This window comes from Ursus arctos, unplaced genomic scaffold (genome assembly GCF_023065955.2).
Source record: "Ursus arctos isolate Adak ecotype North America unplaced genomic scaffold, UrsArc2.0 scaffold_29, whole genome shotgun sequence".
Lineage (NCBI taxonomy): Eukaryota > Metazoa > Chordata > Mammalia > Carnivora > Ursidae > Ursus > Ursus arctos.
In genome coordinates, this window is record NW_026622974.1 from 32273803 (window position 1) to 32288175 (window position 14373).

Genomic DNA, 14373 nt, shown 5'->3' on the forward strand with positions numbered 1-14373 from the left:
GTTTGGAGTCTTCTTACTTATTTTCATAAAAGTTTCAAAAATAAATAAATTATAAGAAAAAAATTAAACCTTAGGAAAAACTAAGAAAGTTGGCAGGATTTCTGAAAATTAACTATAAGGAGATTTAAATTTACTTCAATGAAGTTCTTTCCCCTTCCTCTACTTTAGAGTTATTTGATTTTATTATTAATAAGTGACAGCTACAATGTTTTTCAATAATAATAGCTACTATACCATTTTTTCTTGATCTAAGTTCTTTTTCTTTCTTTGGAGAAGACTTTGGCAGACGATTAGAATATATGTTTTTTATATCCAGTTCTCTCTCCTTTTCCTGAAAAGAAACCCAATACAATTAAGGATGTAGAGTATCAGTTTAAAATAAAACAAAAATTCTCACCTTGTCAACTGGTATTTTCCTTACCAAACTGGAATATACTATACTTAGTTCAGTTTCCCTTCCTAACTACTGAACTATAGAAAGGAATGTCTCCAGAACATCTAGGTTTGGGCAATGATTCTCCCTAAAATATGCAATATGTACTGGCAAACAAAAAAATTAGAGTAAATAAGACAAAATTCATTTTCTACCCACTCTTACCAAATAGAGCTAGTAGTGTCTTAAACTGTCTTTCAAGCTTGGCAACAGAGACCAAAAAAATTTCGTTAGCATCTTTTAAACATGGCTTTTGAGTTATTGACAAGTTAAAAATCGGACTTTTTAAAAACACAGTGTTCTTTGGCATTTTGAGGCTATGGTTCTTTCTGAGAATTTGTCAGACAATGCATGAACATTCAATTTTGCACAAAATTTCCACCCAGCAACGACCTCTGGATGGAATTAAGAACACCTTTAACAAAATTAAATAATGTGAATGCTCCCTCTCAACACTGTGAAAATGAAGGGCATTATTTGAAACAACTTTTAAAATAATCCTAAGATAACCCTCAACCACGCAACAGAGAAAAACTCTAGGTCCCATAATTCCTTTCAGGGTTTCGTAACTTATTTCAGTTATATCAATTCTATTAGGATTCAGTGTTTCACTTTGGGCATTTGTCATCGTGATTATATTTTAAAAAATTTCTTTAAAAGTACCAAAGAGAATAGAACTTTGTAACTTGTATTGTCCCAACTTACTAATGTGAGTGCTTTAAAATGCTAAGTGTTCAATATATTTTATATATATTATCCATTAAATAAATACATACTTTTAATTTGTGATACAGTTGTTGTAGCTCCTTTTGAAGGACTTTATTTTCATCATGAGCCTCATATGCCCTTTTCCTTTCAGCAAGCAACTGCCGTTGGAAACTGTTAGTACTCAGCTCAAGGTTTTTGGATAGTTCCTATGATGTGTATATAAACATATAAAAAATAGTACTTGAAAATAACTGAAGAGTAAAACATTGCACTTAGCATTGAAAATTTTTAGTAGTATCATACGAGACCTACAAATCAGGCTGGGCTTAGTGTTCATGAACATAAAATAAACTGGAAAACAAATCTACCAACAATTTAGTAAGGTACTTAGCCTATTATTCCTTATTTTGCTTTTCACAATGTTTTGTAAATAAATTCTTAAGCATTTGCCTGAAGCATACATGAATAGTCATTTAGGTTGGTTGCGAATTCAGCCAAAGGATGTGATGAGAAACACTGGCTTTGGGAATCACAGTTCGGGCAAATATATAACAAGACAGCTGCATAAAATTATACAGCACTATTCAAGGTGCAGAGATTACCCTGTAAAACATTTCTAGATAAAAATAATAGTCATTTCCATGGTCTTCAAACGTTTTCCATAAAGCCTGCGAAAAAGTTTAAAATATTTTCTTTTAGGTGACATCAACATCATGGTGGCATGAGTCATTCCTTTTTTCCCCACCTTTCAGTTTACAACTAATCAGATCCATAAAGCAAACATCCATAATTAAACAAAAGCACTTCTGCACGCACACCAGGACACCTGAGAGAACCACCCATCTCTGCACCTGAAAGTGGGTGGACTGGACATCAGAGAAGGCTGTGGAGCCAGGGGTGACGGTACAGGTGGCAGAGGAGGTGGAGGGTAAAGGTGTTAAGTGGGGATCTGTCCGGCCACATGTGCGGCAGTTGGAGGGACTCTCTCTCTCTGAGGAGAGACCACAGTGACTAAGGGGAGGGAAAGGAAAGGGAAGGAAGCAAAGAGAACTGAGGGAATACCATTTCCTGCTAGAGCAGGAAATCCTGCCCAGGATTCTGACAAGAGATCATCCATGAAGCTCTAGGAAACATCCCCCAACTCAAGGATCCCCTAGTGGAAAATGGGCACAGCCAAAGCATTAAGTGCTAAGCACACACCTCCCTCCACTCTGCCACCACATCTTTTCTTTCCAGTCCATCAGCTTTTTTTTTTAATTGTATAATTTTTTTCTCATATGCATTTTATTTGAAGGCCCCTGATTTTCTCAGTACTGTTACATATGTAGACCCTTCCGGTCCCTAGGGATGGCTTAAGGGCTTTCAGTAGCTCAAAGAACAATTGGTACCACTAACTAGATATTTGAAAACACTAAAAAGTTGTTAATTTTTTAGATGTTATTCTTGGTATCAGTTAATGGCATTGTGTTTTTAAAGTCTATATTTTAGATACAAGATGAAATATTTATGAGTAAAACAAGATATTCAAGATCTACTTTCAAATAATACAGAGAGGTGGAGGAGAGTATATATGAAAAAATATTTTCTATAAGGTGGTATTTTTAAAGTTTTAATTGGCACCCACTAAGCTTCAGCTGTTCTGCCAGGGTGTCCTCTACATGAAGAGACCCAGGACTGACCCGGCCCCGACCCACGTCAGCTCTAACCGTCCCAACACGGCAGGCCCAGCATGGAGTGCCCTGGGAACCACAGCCCATGCCAGACACAGCTTCAGTCAGCTAACCTAAACCCCAGGAACACACAGTCTACACAGGAGAGGACCATATACAAGACCACTCCTTCAAGTTTAGGAGAAGTAGCTGTTCTGCCTAATTCACAGAAAGTCAAGGAAATGAAGAGACAGAGAAATATGCAACAAATTCTAGAAAAGAACAAGACAAAAACCTCAAAAGACTAACTGAAACAGATAAATTTAGCTAATCAATAATTCAAAGTAATAATCATAAAGATGCTCACACCGAAGAGTGGAAGGCTCAGTGAGAACTTCAATAAAAAGATAAAAAATATAAATAAGAACCAGTCAGAGTTGGTTCTGGTCTAAGACGGCAGAGGAGTAGGAGACCTTAGTTTCGTCTGGTCCCGGGAGTTCAGCCAGGTAGCTACCAAATCATTCTGAACACCTACGAATTCAACCAGAGATCTAAGAAAAGCAAAGCCGAAACTTTACAAATAGAAAAGTGGCCACTTGTTGCACCACAGGATGTGCGGGGAAACGAATCTGAGGCGACGTAGTGCAAGATGAACTGCCGGGGAGGGAGCCTCCGCCAGCCAGCAGAGAGCGATACAGCCGCGGAGCACAAAATCAGAACTTCCAGAAGTCTGCTCTGGTGAGGGACCTCTCTGCCTGAAAGGTGCCTCGGTGGTGAAGTGGGGCAGAATCCTAGGTGGGACAGTGTGGTCTCTGGACCCCTGGGGTCACAGAAAGAATGGGGTGTCTGAGTGTGGCAGAGACCCAGGAACTGGAGTGGGGAAGCTGGCTACAATCAGCAAGCCCAGGAGTGCGCTTTCAGCTCAGTGTTGCCGTAAACCATGAACGGCAGGTCAGGTGGCCGCTCCCTGAGCAAGGACCCAGCAAGCAGCAGAACTTGGCAGAGCCCCTGCCTCCCTGGCCGGGCGGGTGCATGCTGCAATACTCTGCAGGGTTTGGAGACTCAGTGGGGTCACATGCCTGAGAGAGAAATGCTTGGTCACAGGCTGGGTGAGCACAGAGTGTGGATGGAGACCAGGAGACAGGAGTGACTGACTGCTTTTCCGAGGGTGCACAGAGGATGGAGAATAAAGAAGCTGAGGAGTTGGGGAGTGACCCTTCAGCTCCAGGGCTGGAGACTGGGAGGCCGCCATCTTCATCCTCATAAGCAGCATGGAAAGCCTTCAGGGAACAAAAGTCACATAGAGCAAACCGAAACCACTTATTTAGCCTGGTCCCTGGAAAGGGTGGTGCAATTCGGCCTGGGCAAAGACACCCGAGAATCAGTGCAACAGGCCCCTCCCCACAGAAGATCAGCAAGAACATCCGGCTAAGACCAAGTTCACCTATCGCACGGAACTGCAAAACTCCAGTGCTAGGGGAAAAAAGTATATAGAATTCATGCTTTTATTCTCATGATTCTTTAGTCTTTCCATTTTAATTTTTTTCTTTTTCCTTTTCAAACAATTGCTTATTTTATCAACGTTTTTAAAGTCTTTCTTAATTTTTATTTCTACAGTTACATTCTATCCCTTCCTTGTATTTAATTTTATTTTTGTATATATGTATGTTTTACTTTATAATTCTGGGATGCAGTTTCTTCTAACAAACAGACCAAAATACACCCAGAATCTAGCTTATTGCTCTCTTCTCTTCACCTGATTATATTTTTTTAAAAGTCTATTTTAATTTTCATCTTTACAGTTACATTCTATCCTTTCATTGTATTTAATTTCATTTTTGTATAAGATTCTTTTTTTTATGATTATGGGATGAAGTTTCTTCTAACACAAAAACTGTAATACATATACCCATGATATAATGTATTGCTTTGTTCTGTACACCCATCTGTTTTATATTCTTTCTATTATTTATTTATTTAAAAGATTTTGTTTATTTGAGAAAGAGAAAGAGGGACCACACAGAGTGAGAAGCAGACTCCCGGCTGAGCACAGAGCTGGATGCGGGGCTAGATGCCAGAACCCTGAACCAAAGGCAGACACTTAACCAACTGAGCCACCCAGGTGCCCCTATATTTTTTCTTTTTCTGTTTTTTTTTGTCTTTTAATTTTCATTTTTACAGCTACATTCTATCCTTTCATTGTATTTAATTTTAGTTTTGTACATTTCTTTCTTTACAATTTTGGGCTCTAGTTTTCTAACAAACAGACCAAAAAATCCAGTGTATTGCTCTATTCTGTTCACCTGTCTGATTATATTCTCTTTTTTCTTAATTTTTTTTTTTCAGTTTCAGATCTCTTCTGATATGCTTAGTGTATATTTCTCTGGGGCCATTGTTGCCATTTTAGTACTCTCATTCATCTATTATCTGGAGAGAGTGACAAGATGAAAAAACTCACCTCAGAAAAGCAAACAAGAGGCAGTATTGACTGCCAGGGACCTAATCGGTATGGATATAAATAAGATGTCAGAATTAGAGTTCAGAATAATGATTACAAAGACACTACCTGGGCTTGAAAAAAGCACAGGAGACACTAGACAATCCCTTTCTGGAGAAATAAAAGAACTAAAATCTAATCAAATTAATATATATATATAAAAGGAATATAAATGAAATACAATAAAAAATGGTGACACTAACTGCTAGGATAAGTGATAAAGAAGACAAAATGATGGAGAATAAAGAAGCTGAGAAAAAGACAGAAACAACTACTGGATCACAAGGGGAGAATTTGAGAGATGACTGATACCATAAAGCAAAACAATATTAGACTAATTGGGACCCCAGAGGAAGGGGATGCAGAAAGTATACTGGAGCAATTTATAGTGGAGAACTTCACTAATCTGGGGAAAGAAGCAGGCGTTCAAGTCCAGGAGGCACAGAGAAACCCCCTCAAAATCAATAAAAATAGGTCAACACCTTGACATGTAATAGTGAAACTTGCAAATCTCAGAGATAAAGAGAAAATCCTGAAAGCAGATCAGGACAAGAGGTCCATAACCTACAAGGGTAGAAATATTAGACCTGGCAGCACACCTACTCACACAAACCTGGTAGGCAGAAAGGACTGGCATGATATATTCAGGGTGCTAAATGAGAAAAATACATAGCCAAGAATACTTTATCCAACAAAGGTGGCATTCAAAATAGAAGAAGAGATAAAAAGCTTCCAGGACAAACAGAAACTAAAAGAATTTGTGATCACTAAACCAGCCCTGCAAGAAATATTAAAAGGGATCCTGTAAGCAAAGAATGAGCCCAAATAGTAACATAGACCAGAAAGGAATAGAGACAATATACAGAAACAGTGACTTTACAGGTAATACAATGGCACTAAATTCATATCTTTCAGTAGTTACTCTGAATGTAAATGGGCTAAATGCTCCAATCAAAAGACACAGGGTATCAGACTGGATAAAGCAGCAGGACCCATCGATATGCTGTCTGCAAGAGACTCATTTAGACCCAAAGACACCTCCAGACACAAAGTGAGGGGGTGGAAAACCATTTATCATGCTAATGGACCTCAAAAGAAAGGTAGAGGTGGTCACCCTTATATCAGACAAATTAGATTTTAAACCAAAAGCTGTAATAAAATATGAGGAAGGCTACTATATCATAATTAAAGGGTCTATCCACCAAGAAGATCTAACGATTGTAAATATTTATGCCCTTAACATGGGAGCAGTCAATTATATGAACCAATTAATAACAAAATTAAACAAAAACACTGATAATAATACAATAACAGTAGGGGACTTTAACACCCCACTTACTGCAGATCATCTAAGCAGAAGACCAACAAGGAAACAAGGGCTTTGAAAGACACGCTGGACCAGATGGACTTCACAGATAAATTCAGAGCATTCCATCCTAAAGCAACAGAATTCACATTCTTCTTGAGTGCATATGGAACATTCTCCAGAACAGATAACATACTAAATCACAAATCGGGTCTCAACCAGTACCAAAACATTGGTATCATTCCCTGCATACTTTCAGACCACGATGCTTCAAAACTTGAACTCAATCACAAGAGGAAATTTGGGAAAAGCTCAAATATATGGAGGCTAAAGAGCATCCTACTAAAGAATGAATGGGTCAACCAGGAAATTAAAGAAGAATTTAAAAAATTCCTGGAAACAAATGAAAATGAAAACACAACTGTCCAAAACCTTTGGGATGTAGCAAAGGAGGTCCTAAGAGGGATGTATATAGCAATACAAGCCTTTCTCAAGAAAGAAGAAAGGTCTCAAATACACAAGCTAACCTTACACTTAAAGGAGCTGGAGAAAGAACAGCAAATAAAGCCTAAACCTTTACGTTTAGGAGAAGAGAATTAATAAAAATCAGAGCAGAAATCAATGAAATAGAAACCAAAAGAACAAAACAGAGCTATGACATCAGGAACCGGTTCTTTGAAAAAATTAGTAAGATTGATAAACCCCTGGCCAGACTTATCCAAAAGCAAAGAGAAAGAACCCAAATTCATAAAATCATGAATGAAAGAGGAGAGATCACAACCAACACCAAAGAAATACAAACAATTATAAGAAATATGCCAACAAATTAGGCAACCTGGAAGAAACGGATGCATTTCTAGAGACATATAAGTTACCAAAACTGAAACAGGAAGAAACAGACAACCCGAACAGACCCATAATCAGCAAGGAAATTGAAGCAATAATCAAAATCTCCCAACAAACAAGAGTCCAGGGCTAGATGACTTCCCAGGAGACTTCTACCAAATATTTAAGAAGAATAACTCTTTTTCTGAAGCTGTTTCAAAAAACAGAAATGGAAGGAACAATTCCAAACTCTTTCTATGAGGCCAGCATTACCTTGATTCCAAAAGCAAAGACCCCGCCAAAAAGGAGAATTACAGACCAATATCCCTGATGAACATGCATGCAAAAATTCTCACTAAAATACTAACCAATAGGATCCAACCATACATTAAAAGGATTATTCACCACGACCAAGTGCAATTTATTCCTGGGCTGCAAGGGTGGTTCAACACCCGCAAATCAATCAATGTGATACACTACATAAATCAAAGAAAGGACAAGAACCATCTGATCCTCTCAACAGATGCAGAAAAAGCATTTGACAAAGTGCAGCATCCTTTCTTGATAAAAACTCTTCAGAGTGTAGGGATAAAACCATATCCCTATTATAAAAGCCATATACAAAAAGCCCACAGCAAATGTCATTCTCGAGGGAAAACTGAGAACTTTTCCCCTAAGGTCAGGAACATGGCAGGGATGTCCACGATCACAACTGTTGTTCAAAATAGTCCTAGAAGTCCTTGCTTCAACAGTAAGTAAGTAAGTAAGTAAGTAAGAAAGAAAGAGAGAGAGAGAAAGAAAGAGAAAAGAAAGAAAGAAAGAAAGAAAGAAAGAAAGAAAGAAAGAAAGAAAGAAAGAAAAGGCATCTGAATCAGCAAGGAAGAAGTCAAACTCTCACTCTTTGCAGATGATATGATACTCTATGTGGAAAACCCAAAAATCTCCACCCAAAATTGCTAGAAGTCATACAGGAATTCAGCAATGTGGCAGGATATAAAATCAATGTACAGAAGTCAGTTGCGTTTGTATACACTAACAATGAGACAGAAGAAAGAGAAATTAAGGAGACAATCTCATTTACAATTGCACCAAAAACCATGAGATTCCTAGAAATAAACCTAACCAAAGAGGCAAAGGATCTGTACTCAGAAAACCATAGAACACTCAAAAAAGAAATTGAGGAATACACAAAGAAATGGAAAAATGTTCCATGCTCATGGACCGGAAGAACAAATATTGTTAAAATATCTATGTTACCTAGAGCAATCTACACATTCGATGCAATCCCTATCAAAATACCACCAACTTTCTCCACAGAGCTGGAACAAATAATCCTAAAATTTGTATGGAACCAGAAAAGACCCCAAATAGCCAAAGGAATATTGAAAAAGAAAACCAAAGCTGGTGGCATCACAATTCCAGACTTCAAACTATATTACATAATCACCAAGACAGCATGGTACTGGCACAAAAACAGACACATAGATCAATGGAACAGAACAGAGAACCCAGAAATGGACCCTCAACTCTGTGGTCAACTAATCTTCACCAAAGCAGAAAAGAATATCCAATGGAAAAAAGAGAGTCTCTTCAACAAATGGTGTTGGGAAAATTGGACAGCCACATGCAGAAGAATGAAACTGGACCATTTCCTTACACCATACACAAAGATAAACTCAAAATGGATGAAAGACCTAAATGTGAGACAGGAATCTATCAAAGTCCTAGAGGAGAACACAGGTGGCAATCTTGACCTCGGCCACAGCAATTTCTTGCTAGACATGTCTCCAAAGGCAAGGGAAATGAAAGCAAAAATGAACTATTGGGATTTCATTAAGATAAAAAGCTTTTGCACAACAAAGGAAACAACTGACAAAACCAAAAGACAACCGACAGAATGGGAGAAGATATTTGAAAGATATTGAAGATACTGAAAGATGTATGGATAAAGAAGATGTGGTGTATATATATACAATGGAATACTACTCAGCCATCAAAAAAATCTTACCGTTTACAACAATGTGCATGGAACTAGAGGGTATTATGCTAAGCGAAATAAGGTAATCAGAGAAAGACAATCATCATATAGATCTCAGTCATATGTGGAATTTAAGAAAGAAAAATCCAGAGGATCATAGGGGAAGGGAAATCAGAGATGGAGAGAAACCATAAGACTCTTAATCATAGGAAGCAAACTGAGGGTTGCTGGAGGGCAGGGGCTGATATGGATGAAGAACACTGAAGAGGGTATGTGGTGTAATGAGCACTGGGTATTATATAAGACTGATGAATCACTGAACTCTACCTCTGAAGCTAATACACTATAATTAATTGAATTTTTAAAATTTAAAAATAAATAAAATGAAAAAAAGAGAACCAATCAGAGTTGAAGAATACATAACAAAAATGAAAAATACACTAGATGGAATCAACAGATTAGCTGATGCAGAAGAAAGGAACAGCAGTCTTAAAGACAGGGTAACAGAAAGCACCAAAGCTGAAGAGCAAAAAGACAAATGCATTAAAAAATGAGGATAGCTTAAATGATCTCATGGACAACATCAAGCAAACAAACATTCGCATTACAGGGGTCCCAGAAAGAGAACAGTGAAAAAGGCAGAAAATTTACTTGAAGAAATACTAGCTCAAAACTTCCCTAACTTGATGAAGGAAACAGACTTCCATGTTCAGGAGAAAAGAGAGTTCCAAACGAGATAACCCTAAGGAGGTTCATACCAAGAGACATAAAAATTAAATGTTAAAGATTAAAGAGAGAATTTTAAAAGCAGCAAGAGAGAAACAAGTTACATAGAAGGGAAAGCCCATAAGGCTATCAGCTGATTTTTCAACAGAAACACTGAAGGCCAGAAGGGAGTGGCATGATATATTCAGAGTGCTAAAAGGGAAATACCTACAACCAAGCAAGGTTATCATTCAGAATGGAAGGAGAGAGAGAGTTTTTCTGACAAACAAAAGTTAAAGAAAGGAGTTTATCACCACTAAATTGGCCTTACAGGAAATGTTAAAGGGACTTCTTTAAGTGGAAAAGAAAAATCCACATCACAAGTAAAATAAAAAGTTATAAATTAAAAGATATAAAATATGACAAATGGATGAAATGTAAAAAAAAAGATTTCTTTTAGAATGTGTCCAAACTTAAGGGGCTATCAACTTAATAGAGACTTCTGCATACTTAGGATCTTATAAATGAACCTCATAGCAATCACAAATCTAAAACCTATAATAGATACATTAAAAAAAAATAAAGCCAAGCATAACCCTACAGAAAGCCATCAATCACAACAAAAAGGAACAAAACAAGAAAAGAACAGAGAAGAACTAAAAAAATAAAACAACCAGAAAAGATTTAATAAAATGGCAAAATGCACATAACTATCAATGACGACTTTAAATGTAAATAGTCTAAATGCTCCACTCAAAAGTTATGGAGGCAGGAGGGTGGTGATAAAAAACCAAAACCCATCTATATGCTGTCTACAAGAGACTTGTTTCACACCTAAAGACACATACAGACTGAAAGTGAAAGCATTGAAAAAGATACCTCATACAAATAGAAGCAAAAGAAAAGCTGGGGTAGCAATACTTCTATCAGACAAAATAGGACTTAGACTGTAATAAGACACAAAGAATGGCATTACATAATAATAAAGGGGTCAATCCAACAAGAGGATATAAAAAATTATAAATATATGAAGGAAATATTAAGACATTATGGGAGAAGTTGGTAATAATACAATAAAAGTAGGTGATTTTATTACCCCACTTACATCAATGAAGGGATCATCCAGGCAAAAAGTCAAGAAGTAAATAATCTCTCTGAATGACACATCAGACCAGATGGATGTAACATATATAACAAAAAACATTCCATACAAAACAACAGAGTACACATTATTTTCGAGTTCAAATGAAACATACCTAAGGACAGACCACATGTTAGGCCACAAAACAATGCCTAAATAAATTTAACAAGACTGAAATCATACCATGCATACTTTTCTGACCACAACAGTATGAAACTAGACATTAAGGGAAAAAAAATGGAAAACGCACAAACACATGGAGTATAAATAATATGTTACTAAACATCCAATGGGTCAATCAAAAAGTCAAAGAGAAAATTAAAAAAAAATACATGCAGACGAACAAAAGTGAAAATATAATGTTCCAAAATCTCTGGCATGCAGCAAAACCAGATGTAAGAGGGAAATTTATAGCAATAAAGACCTACCTCAAGAAACAAGAAAAATCTCAAGGAAACAATCTAGCCTTACACCTAAAGGAACCAGAAAACGCATAAAACCCAAAGGTAGAGGAGGGAAGGAAAAATAAAGATTTGAGTAGAAATAAATGAAACAGAGACTAACTAAAACAAAACAAAACAGAAAAGATCTGTGAAACCAAGAACTGGTTCTTTGAAAAGATTAAAAAATTGATAAACCTTTCACCAGACTTAATAAGTAAAAAAAAAAAAAAAAAAAAAAAAAGACAGAAGACCCAAATAAGGCAGAAGTGAAAGAGAAGTAAAACCAACACCACAGAAATACAAGGGATTATAATAGTGTGAAAATGCCAACAAACTGGCCAACCTAAAAGAAATGGATAAATTCCTAGAAACATACAATCTTCCAAAACTGAATCAGGAAGAAAATCTGAATACACTGATTACCAGTAATAAAACTGAACCAGTAATCAAAAAACTCCCAACAAACAAAAGTCCAGGACCAGATGGAGTCACAGGTGAATTCTACCAAACGTTTAAAGAAGAGTTAATACCTATTCTCCTCAAACTAATCCAAAAACTAAGAGGAGAGAAAGCTTCCAAATACATCAATGAATCCTCAATAATCCTCAATAAAATATTAGCAAACCTAACTTAATAATACATTAAAAGAATCATTCACCACAAACAAGTGAAGTTTATTCCAGGAATGCAAGGATCGTTCAATATTTGCAAATCAATCAATGTGATACACATCAACAAAACCAAGCATAAAAATCATATGATCATCTCAATATGTAGAAAAAACATTTGACAAAAGTCAACATCTATTTATGATAAAAACTCTCTACAAAATGAGTTTAGAGGGAACACACCTCAACTTAATAAAGACCATATAAACCCACAGCTAACATCATACTCCATGGTGAAAAAATGAGAGCTTTTCTTCTAAGAACAGGAACAAAACAAGGATGTCCACTCTCACCACTTTTATTCGACATAGTACTAGAGGTTCTAGCCACAGGAATCAAATATAAAGAAATAAAAGGCATCTGGATTGGTAAGAAAAAAGTTAAACTATAATGACGACATAATACTATACACAGAAAACCACTAAAGAAATCATTTTAAGAAACCATTATAATTTATAAATTCATTCAGTAAAGTTGCAGATTGCAAAATTCACAGAAATTGGTCATGTTTCTATACACTAATAAAGTAGCAGTAAGAGAAATTAAGAAAACAATTTCCTTTACAATTGTACACCAAAAAAATAAAAAAATACTTGAGCATAAATTTAGCCAGGGAAGTGAAAGACCAGTACTTTGAAAACTATGAAACACCTATAAAATGAAGATGACACAAACAAATGGAAAGGTATTCTATGCTCATGGATTGAAAAAATTAATACTGTTAAAATGGCCATTCTATCCAAAATAATTTGGATATCACAATCTGTTTTAAGAAATGCTACAAAATGTAGTAATCAAAACAGTATGGTACTACCACAAAAGCAGACACATGGATCAATGGAACAGGATAGAGCCTAGAAATAAACCCACACTTAAAACATGGCCAATTAACCTACAATAAAGGAGGGAAGAGCGTAGAATGGGGAAAAGACAGTCTGTCAATAAATAGTGTTGGGAAAACTGGACCGTTTTCTTATACCATACATAAAAATAAACTCATAATGGATTAAAGACTTAAATGTGAGACTTGAAACCATAAAACTCCCAGAAGATAACATAGGTAGTATTATCTCTTTGACAGAGGCTGTTGCAACGTCTTCTAGATGTCTCTCAGGCAAAGGAAACAAAAGCAAAAATAGACTATTGTGACTACACTAAAATAAAAAGCTTTTACACAGAGAAGGAAACCAACAAAATGAAAGGGTTACCTAGTAAAGGGAGAAGATATTTGCAAGTAATATATCTGATGAGGGGTTAATATCCAAAATACATAAAAATTCAACAGCACAAAAACAAATAATCTGATTAAAATGGGCAGAGAACCCAAACATTTTTCCCAGAAGATATAAAGATGGCCAACAGACCCATGAAAAGATCCTCAACATTCTTCATCATAAGGGAAATACAAACCAAAACCACAATGAAATATCATCTTACACCTGTCAGAATGGCTAGAATCAAAAAATCAAGAAATAACAAATGCTGGCATGGATGTAGAAGAAAAGAAACCCTCGTGCACTGTTGGTGGGAATGTAAATTGGTGCAATCACTGTAGAAAACAGTATGTAGTTTCCTCAAAAAATTAAAAATAGAAATATCATTTGATTCAGTAATTCTACTACTTATCCAAAGAAAATGAAAACACTAATTTGAATTAGTCATTCTTTGAGAATTTTTATAATCTTGATACCAAAACTGGATAAGGACAGCCTGAAAAATAAACCATAAGCCATTCTTGTCTGTGAATACTGCTGTAAAAATCCCAAACATATATTAGCCAAAGGAATAGAGCACTGTACAAAAAATATATCACAACTAAATACCATTTATACCAAGAAAACAAAGGATAAGAGTAGTTTAATAACAACATATAAATGTAATTTTCTGTTAATTAAATGAGAAAAAATAATCATTTCAATAGAAGAAAAGCATTTGAACATTTAATAAAATTCTATTATCCATGATTTTTAAAAAATTCCTAGCAAGCTAGTAATAGAAGTAAATTTCTTCACATATAATA

At 35.9% G+C, this 14373-nt stretch overlaps 1 protein-coding gene across 1 annotated transcript in view; it reads right to left on the bottom strand.

The window, feature by feature from the left end:
• The window catches only part of LCA5 (lebercilin LCA5), a 65487-nt gene that overhangs the window by 7453 nt on the left and 43661 nt on the right, over positions 1–14373 (bottom strand). The window contains exons 4-5 of the mRNA XM_026507027.4: positions 1210–1347; positions 235–331 (exon numbers count right to left, since the gene is read on the bottom strand). Coding sequence (XP_026362812.1) covers positions 235–331; positions 1210–1347 — 235 coding nt within the window. The remainder of the gene's footprint in view (positions 1–234; positions 332–1209; positions 1348–14373) is intronic.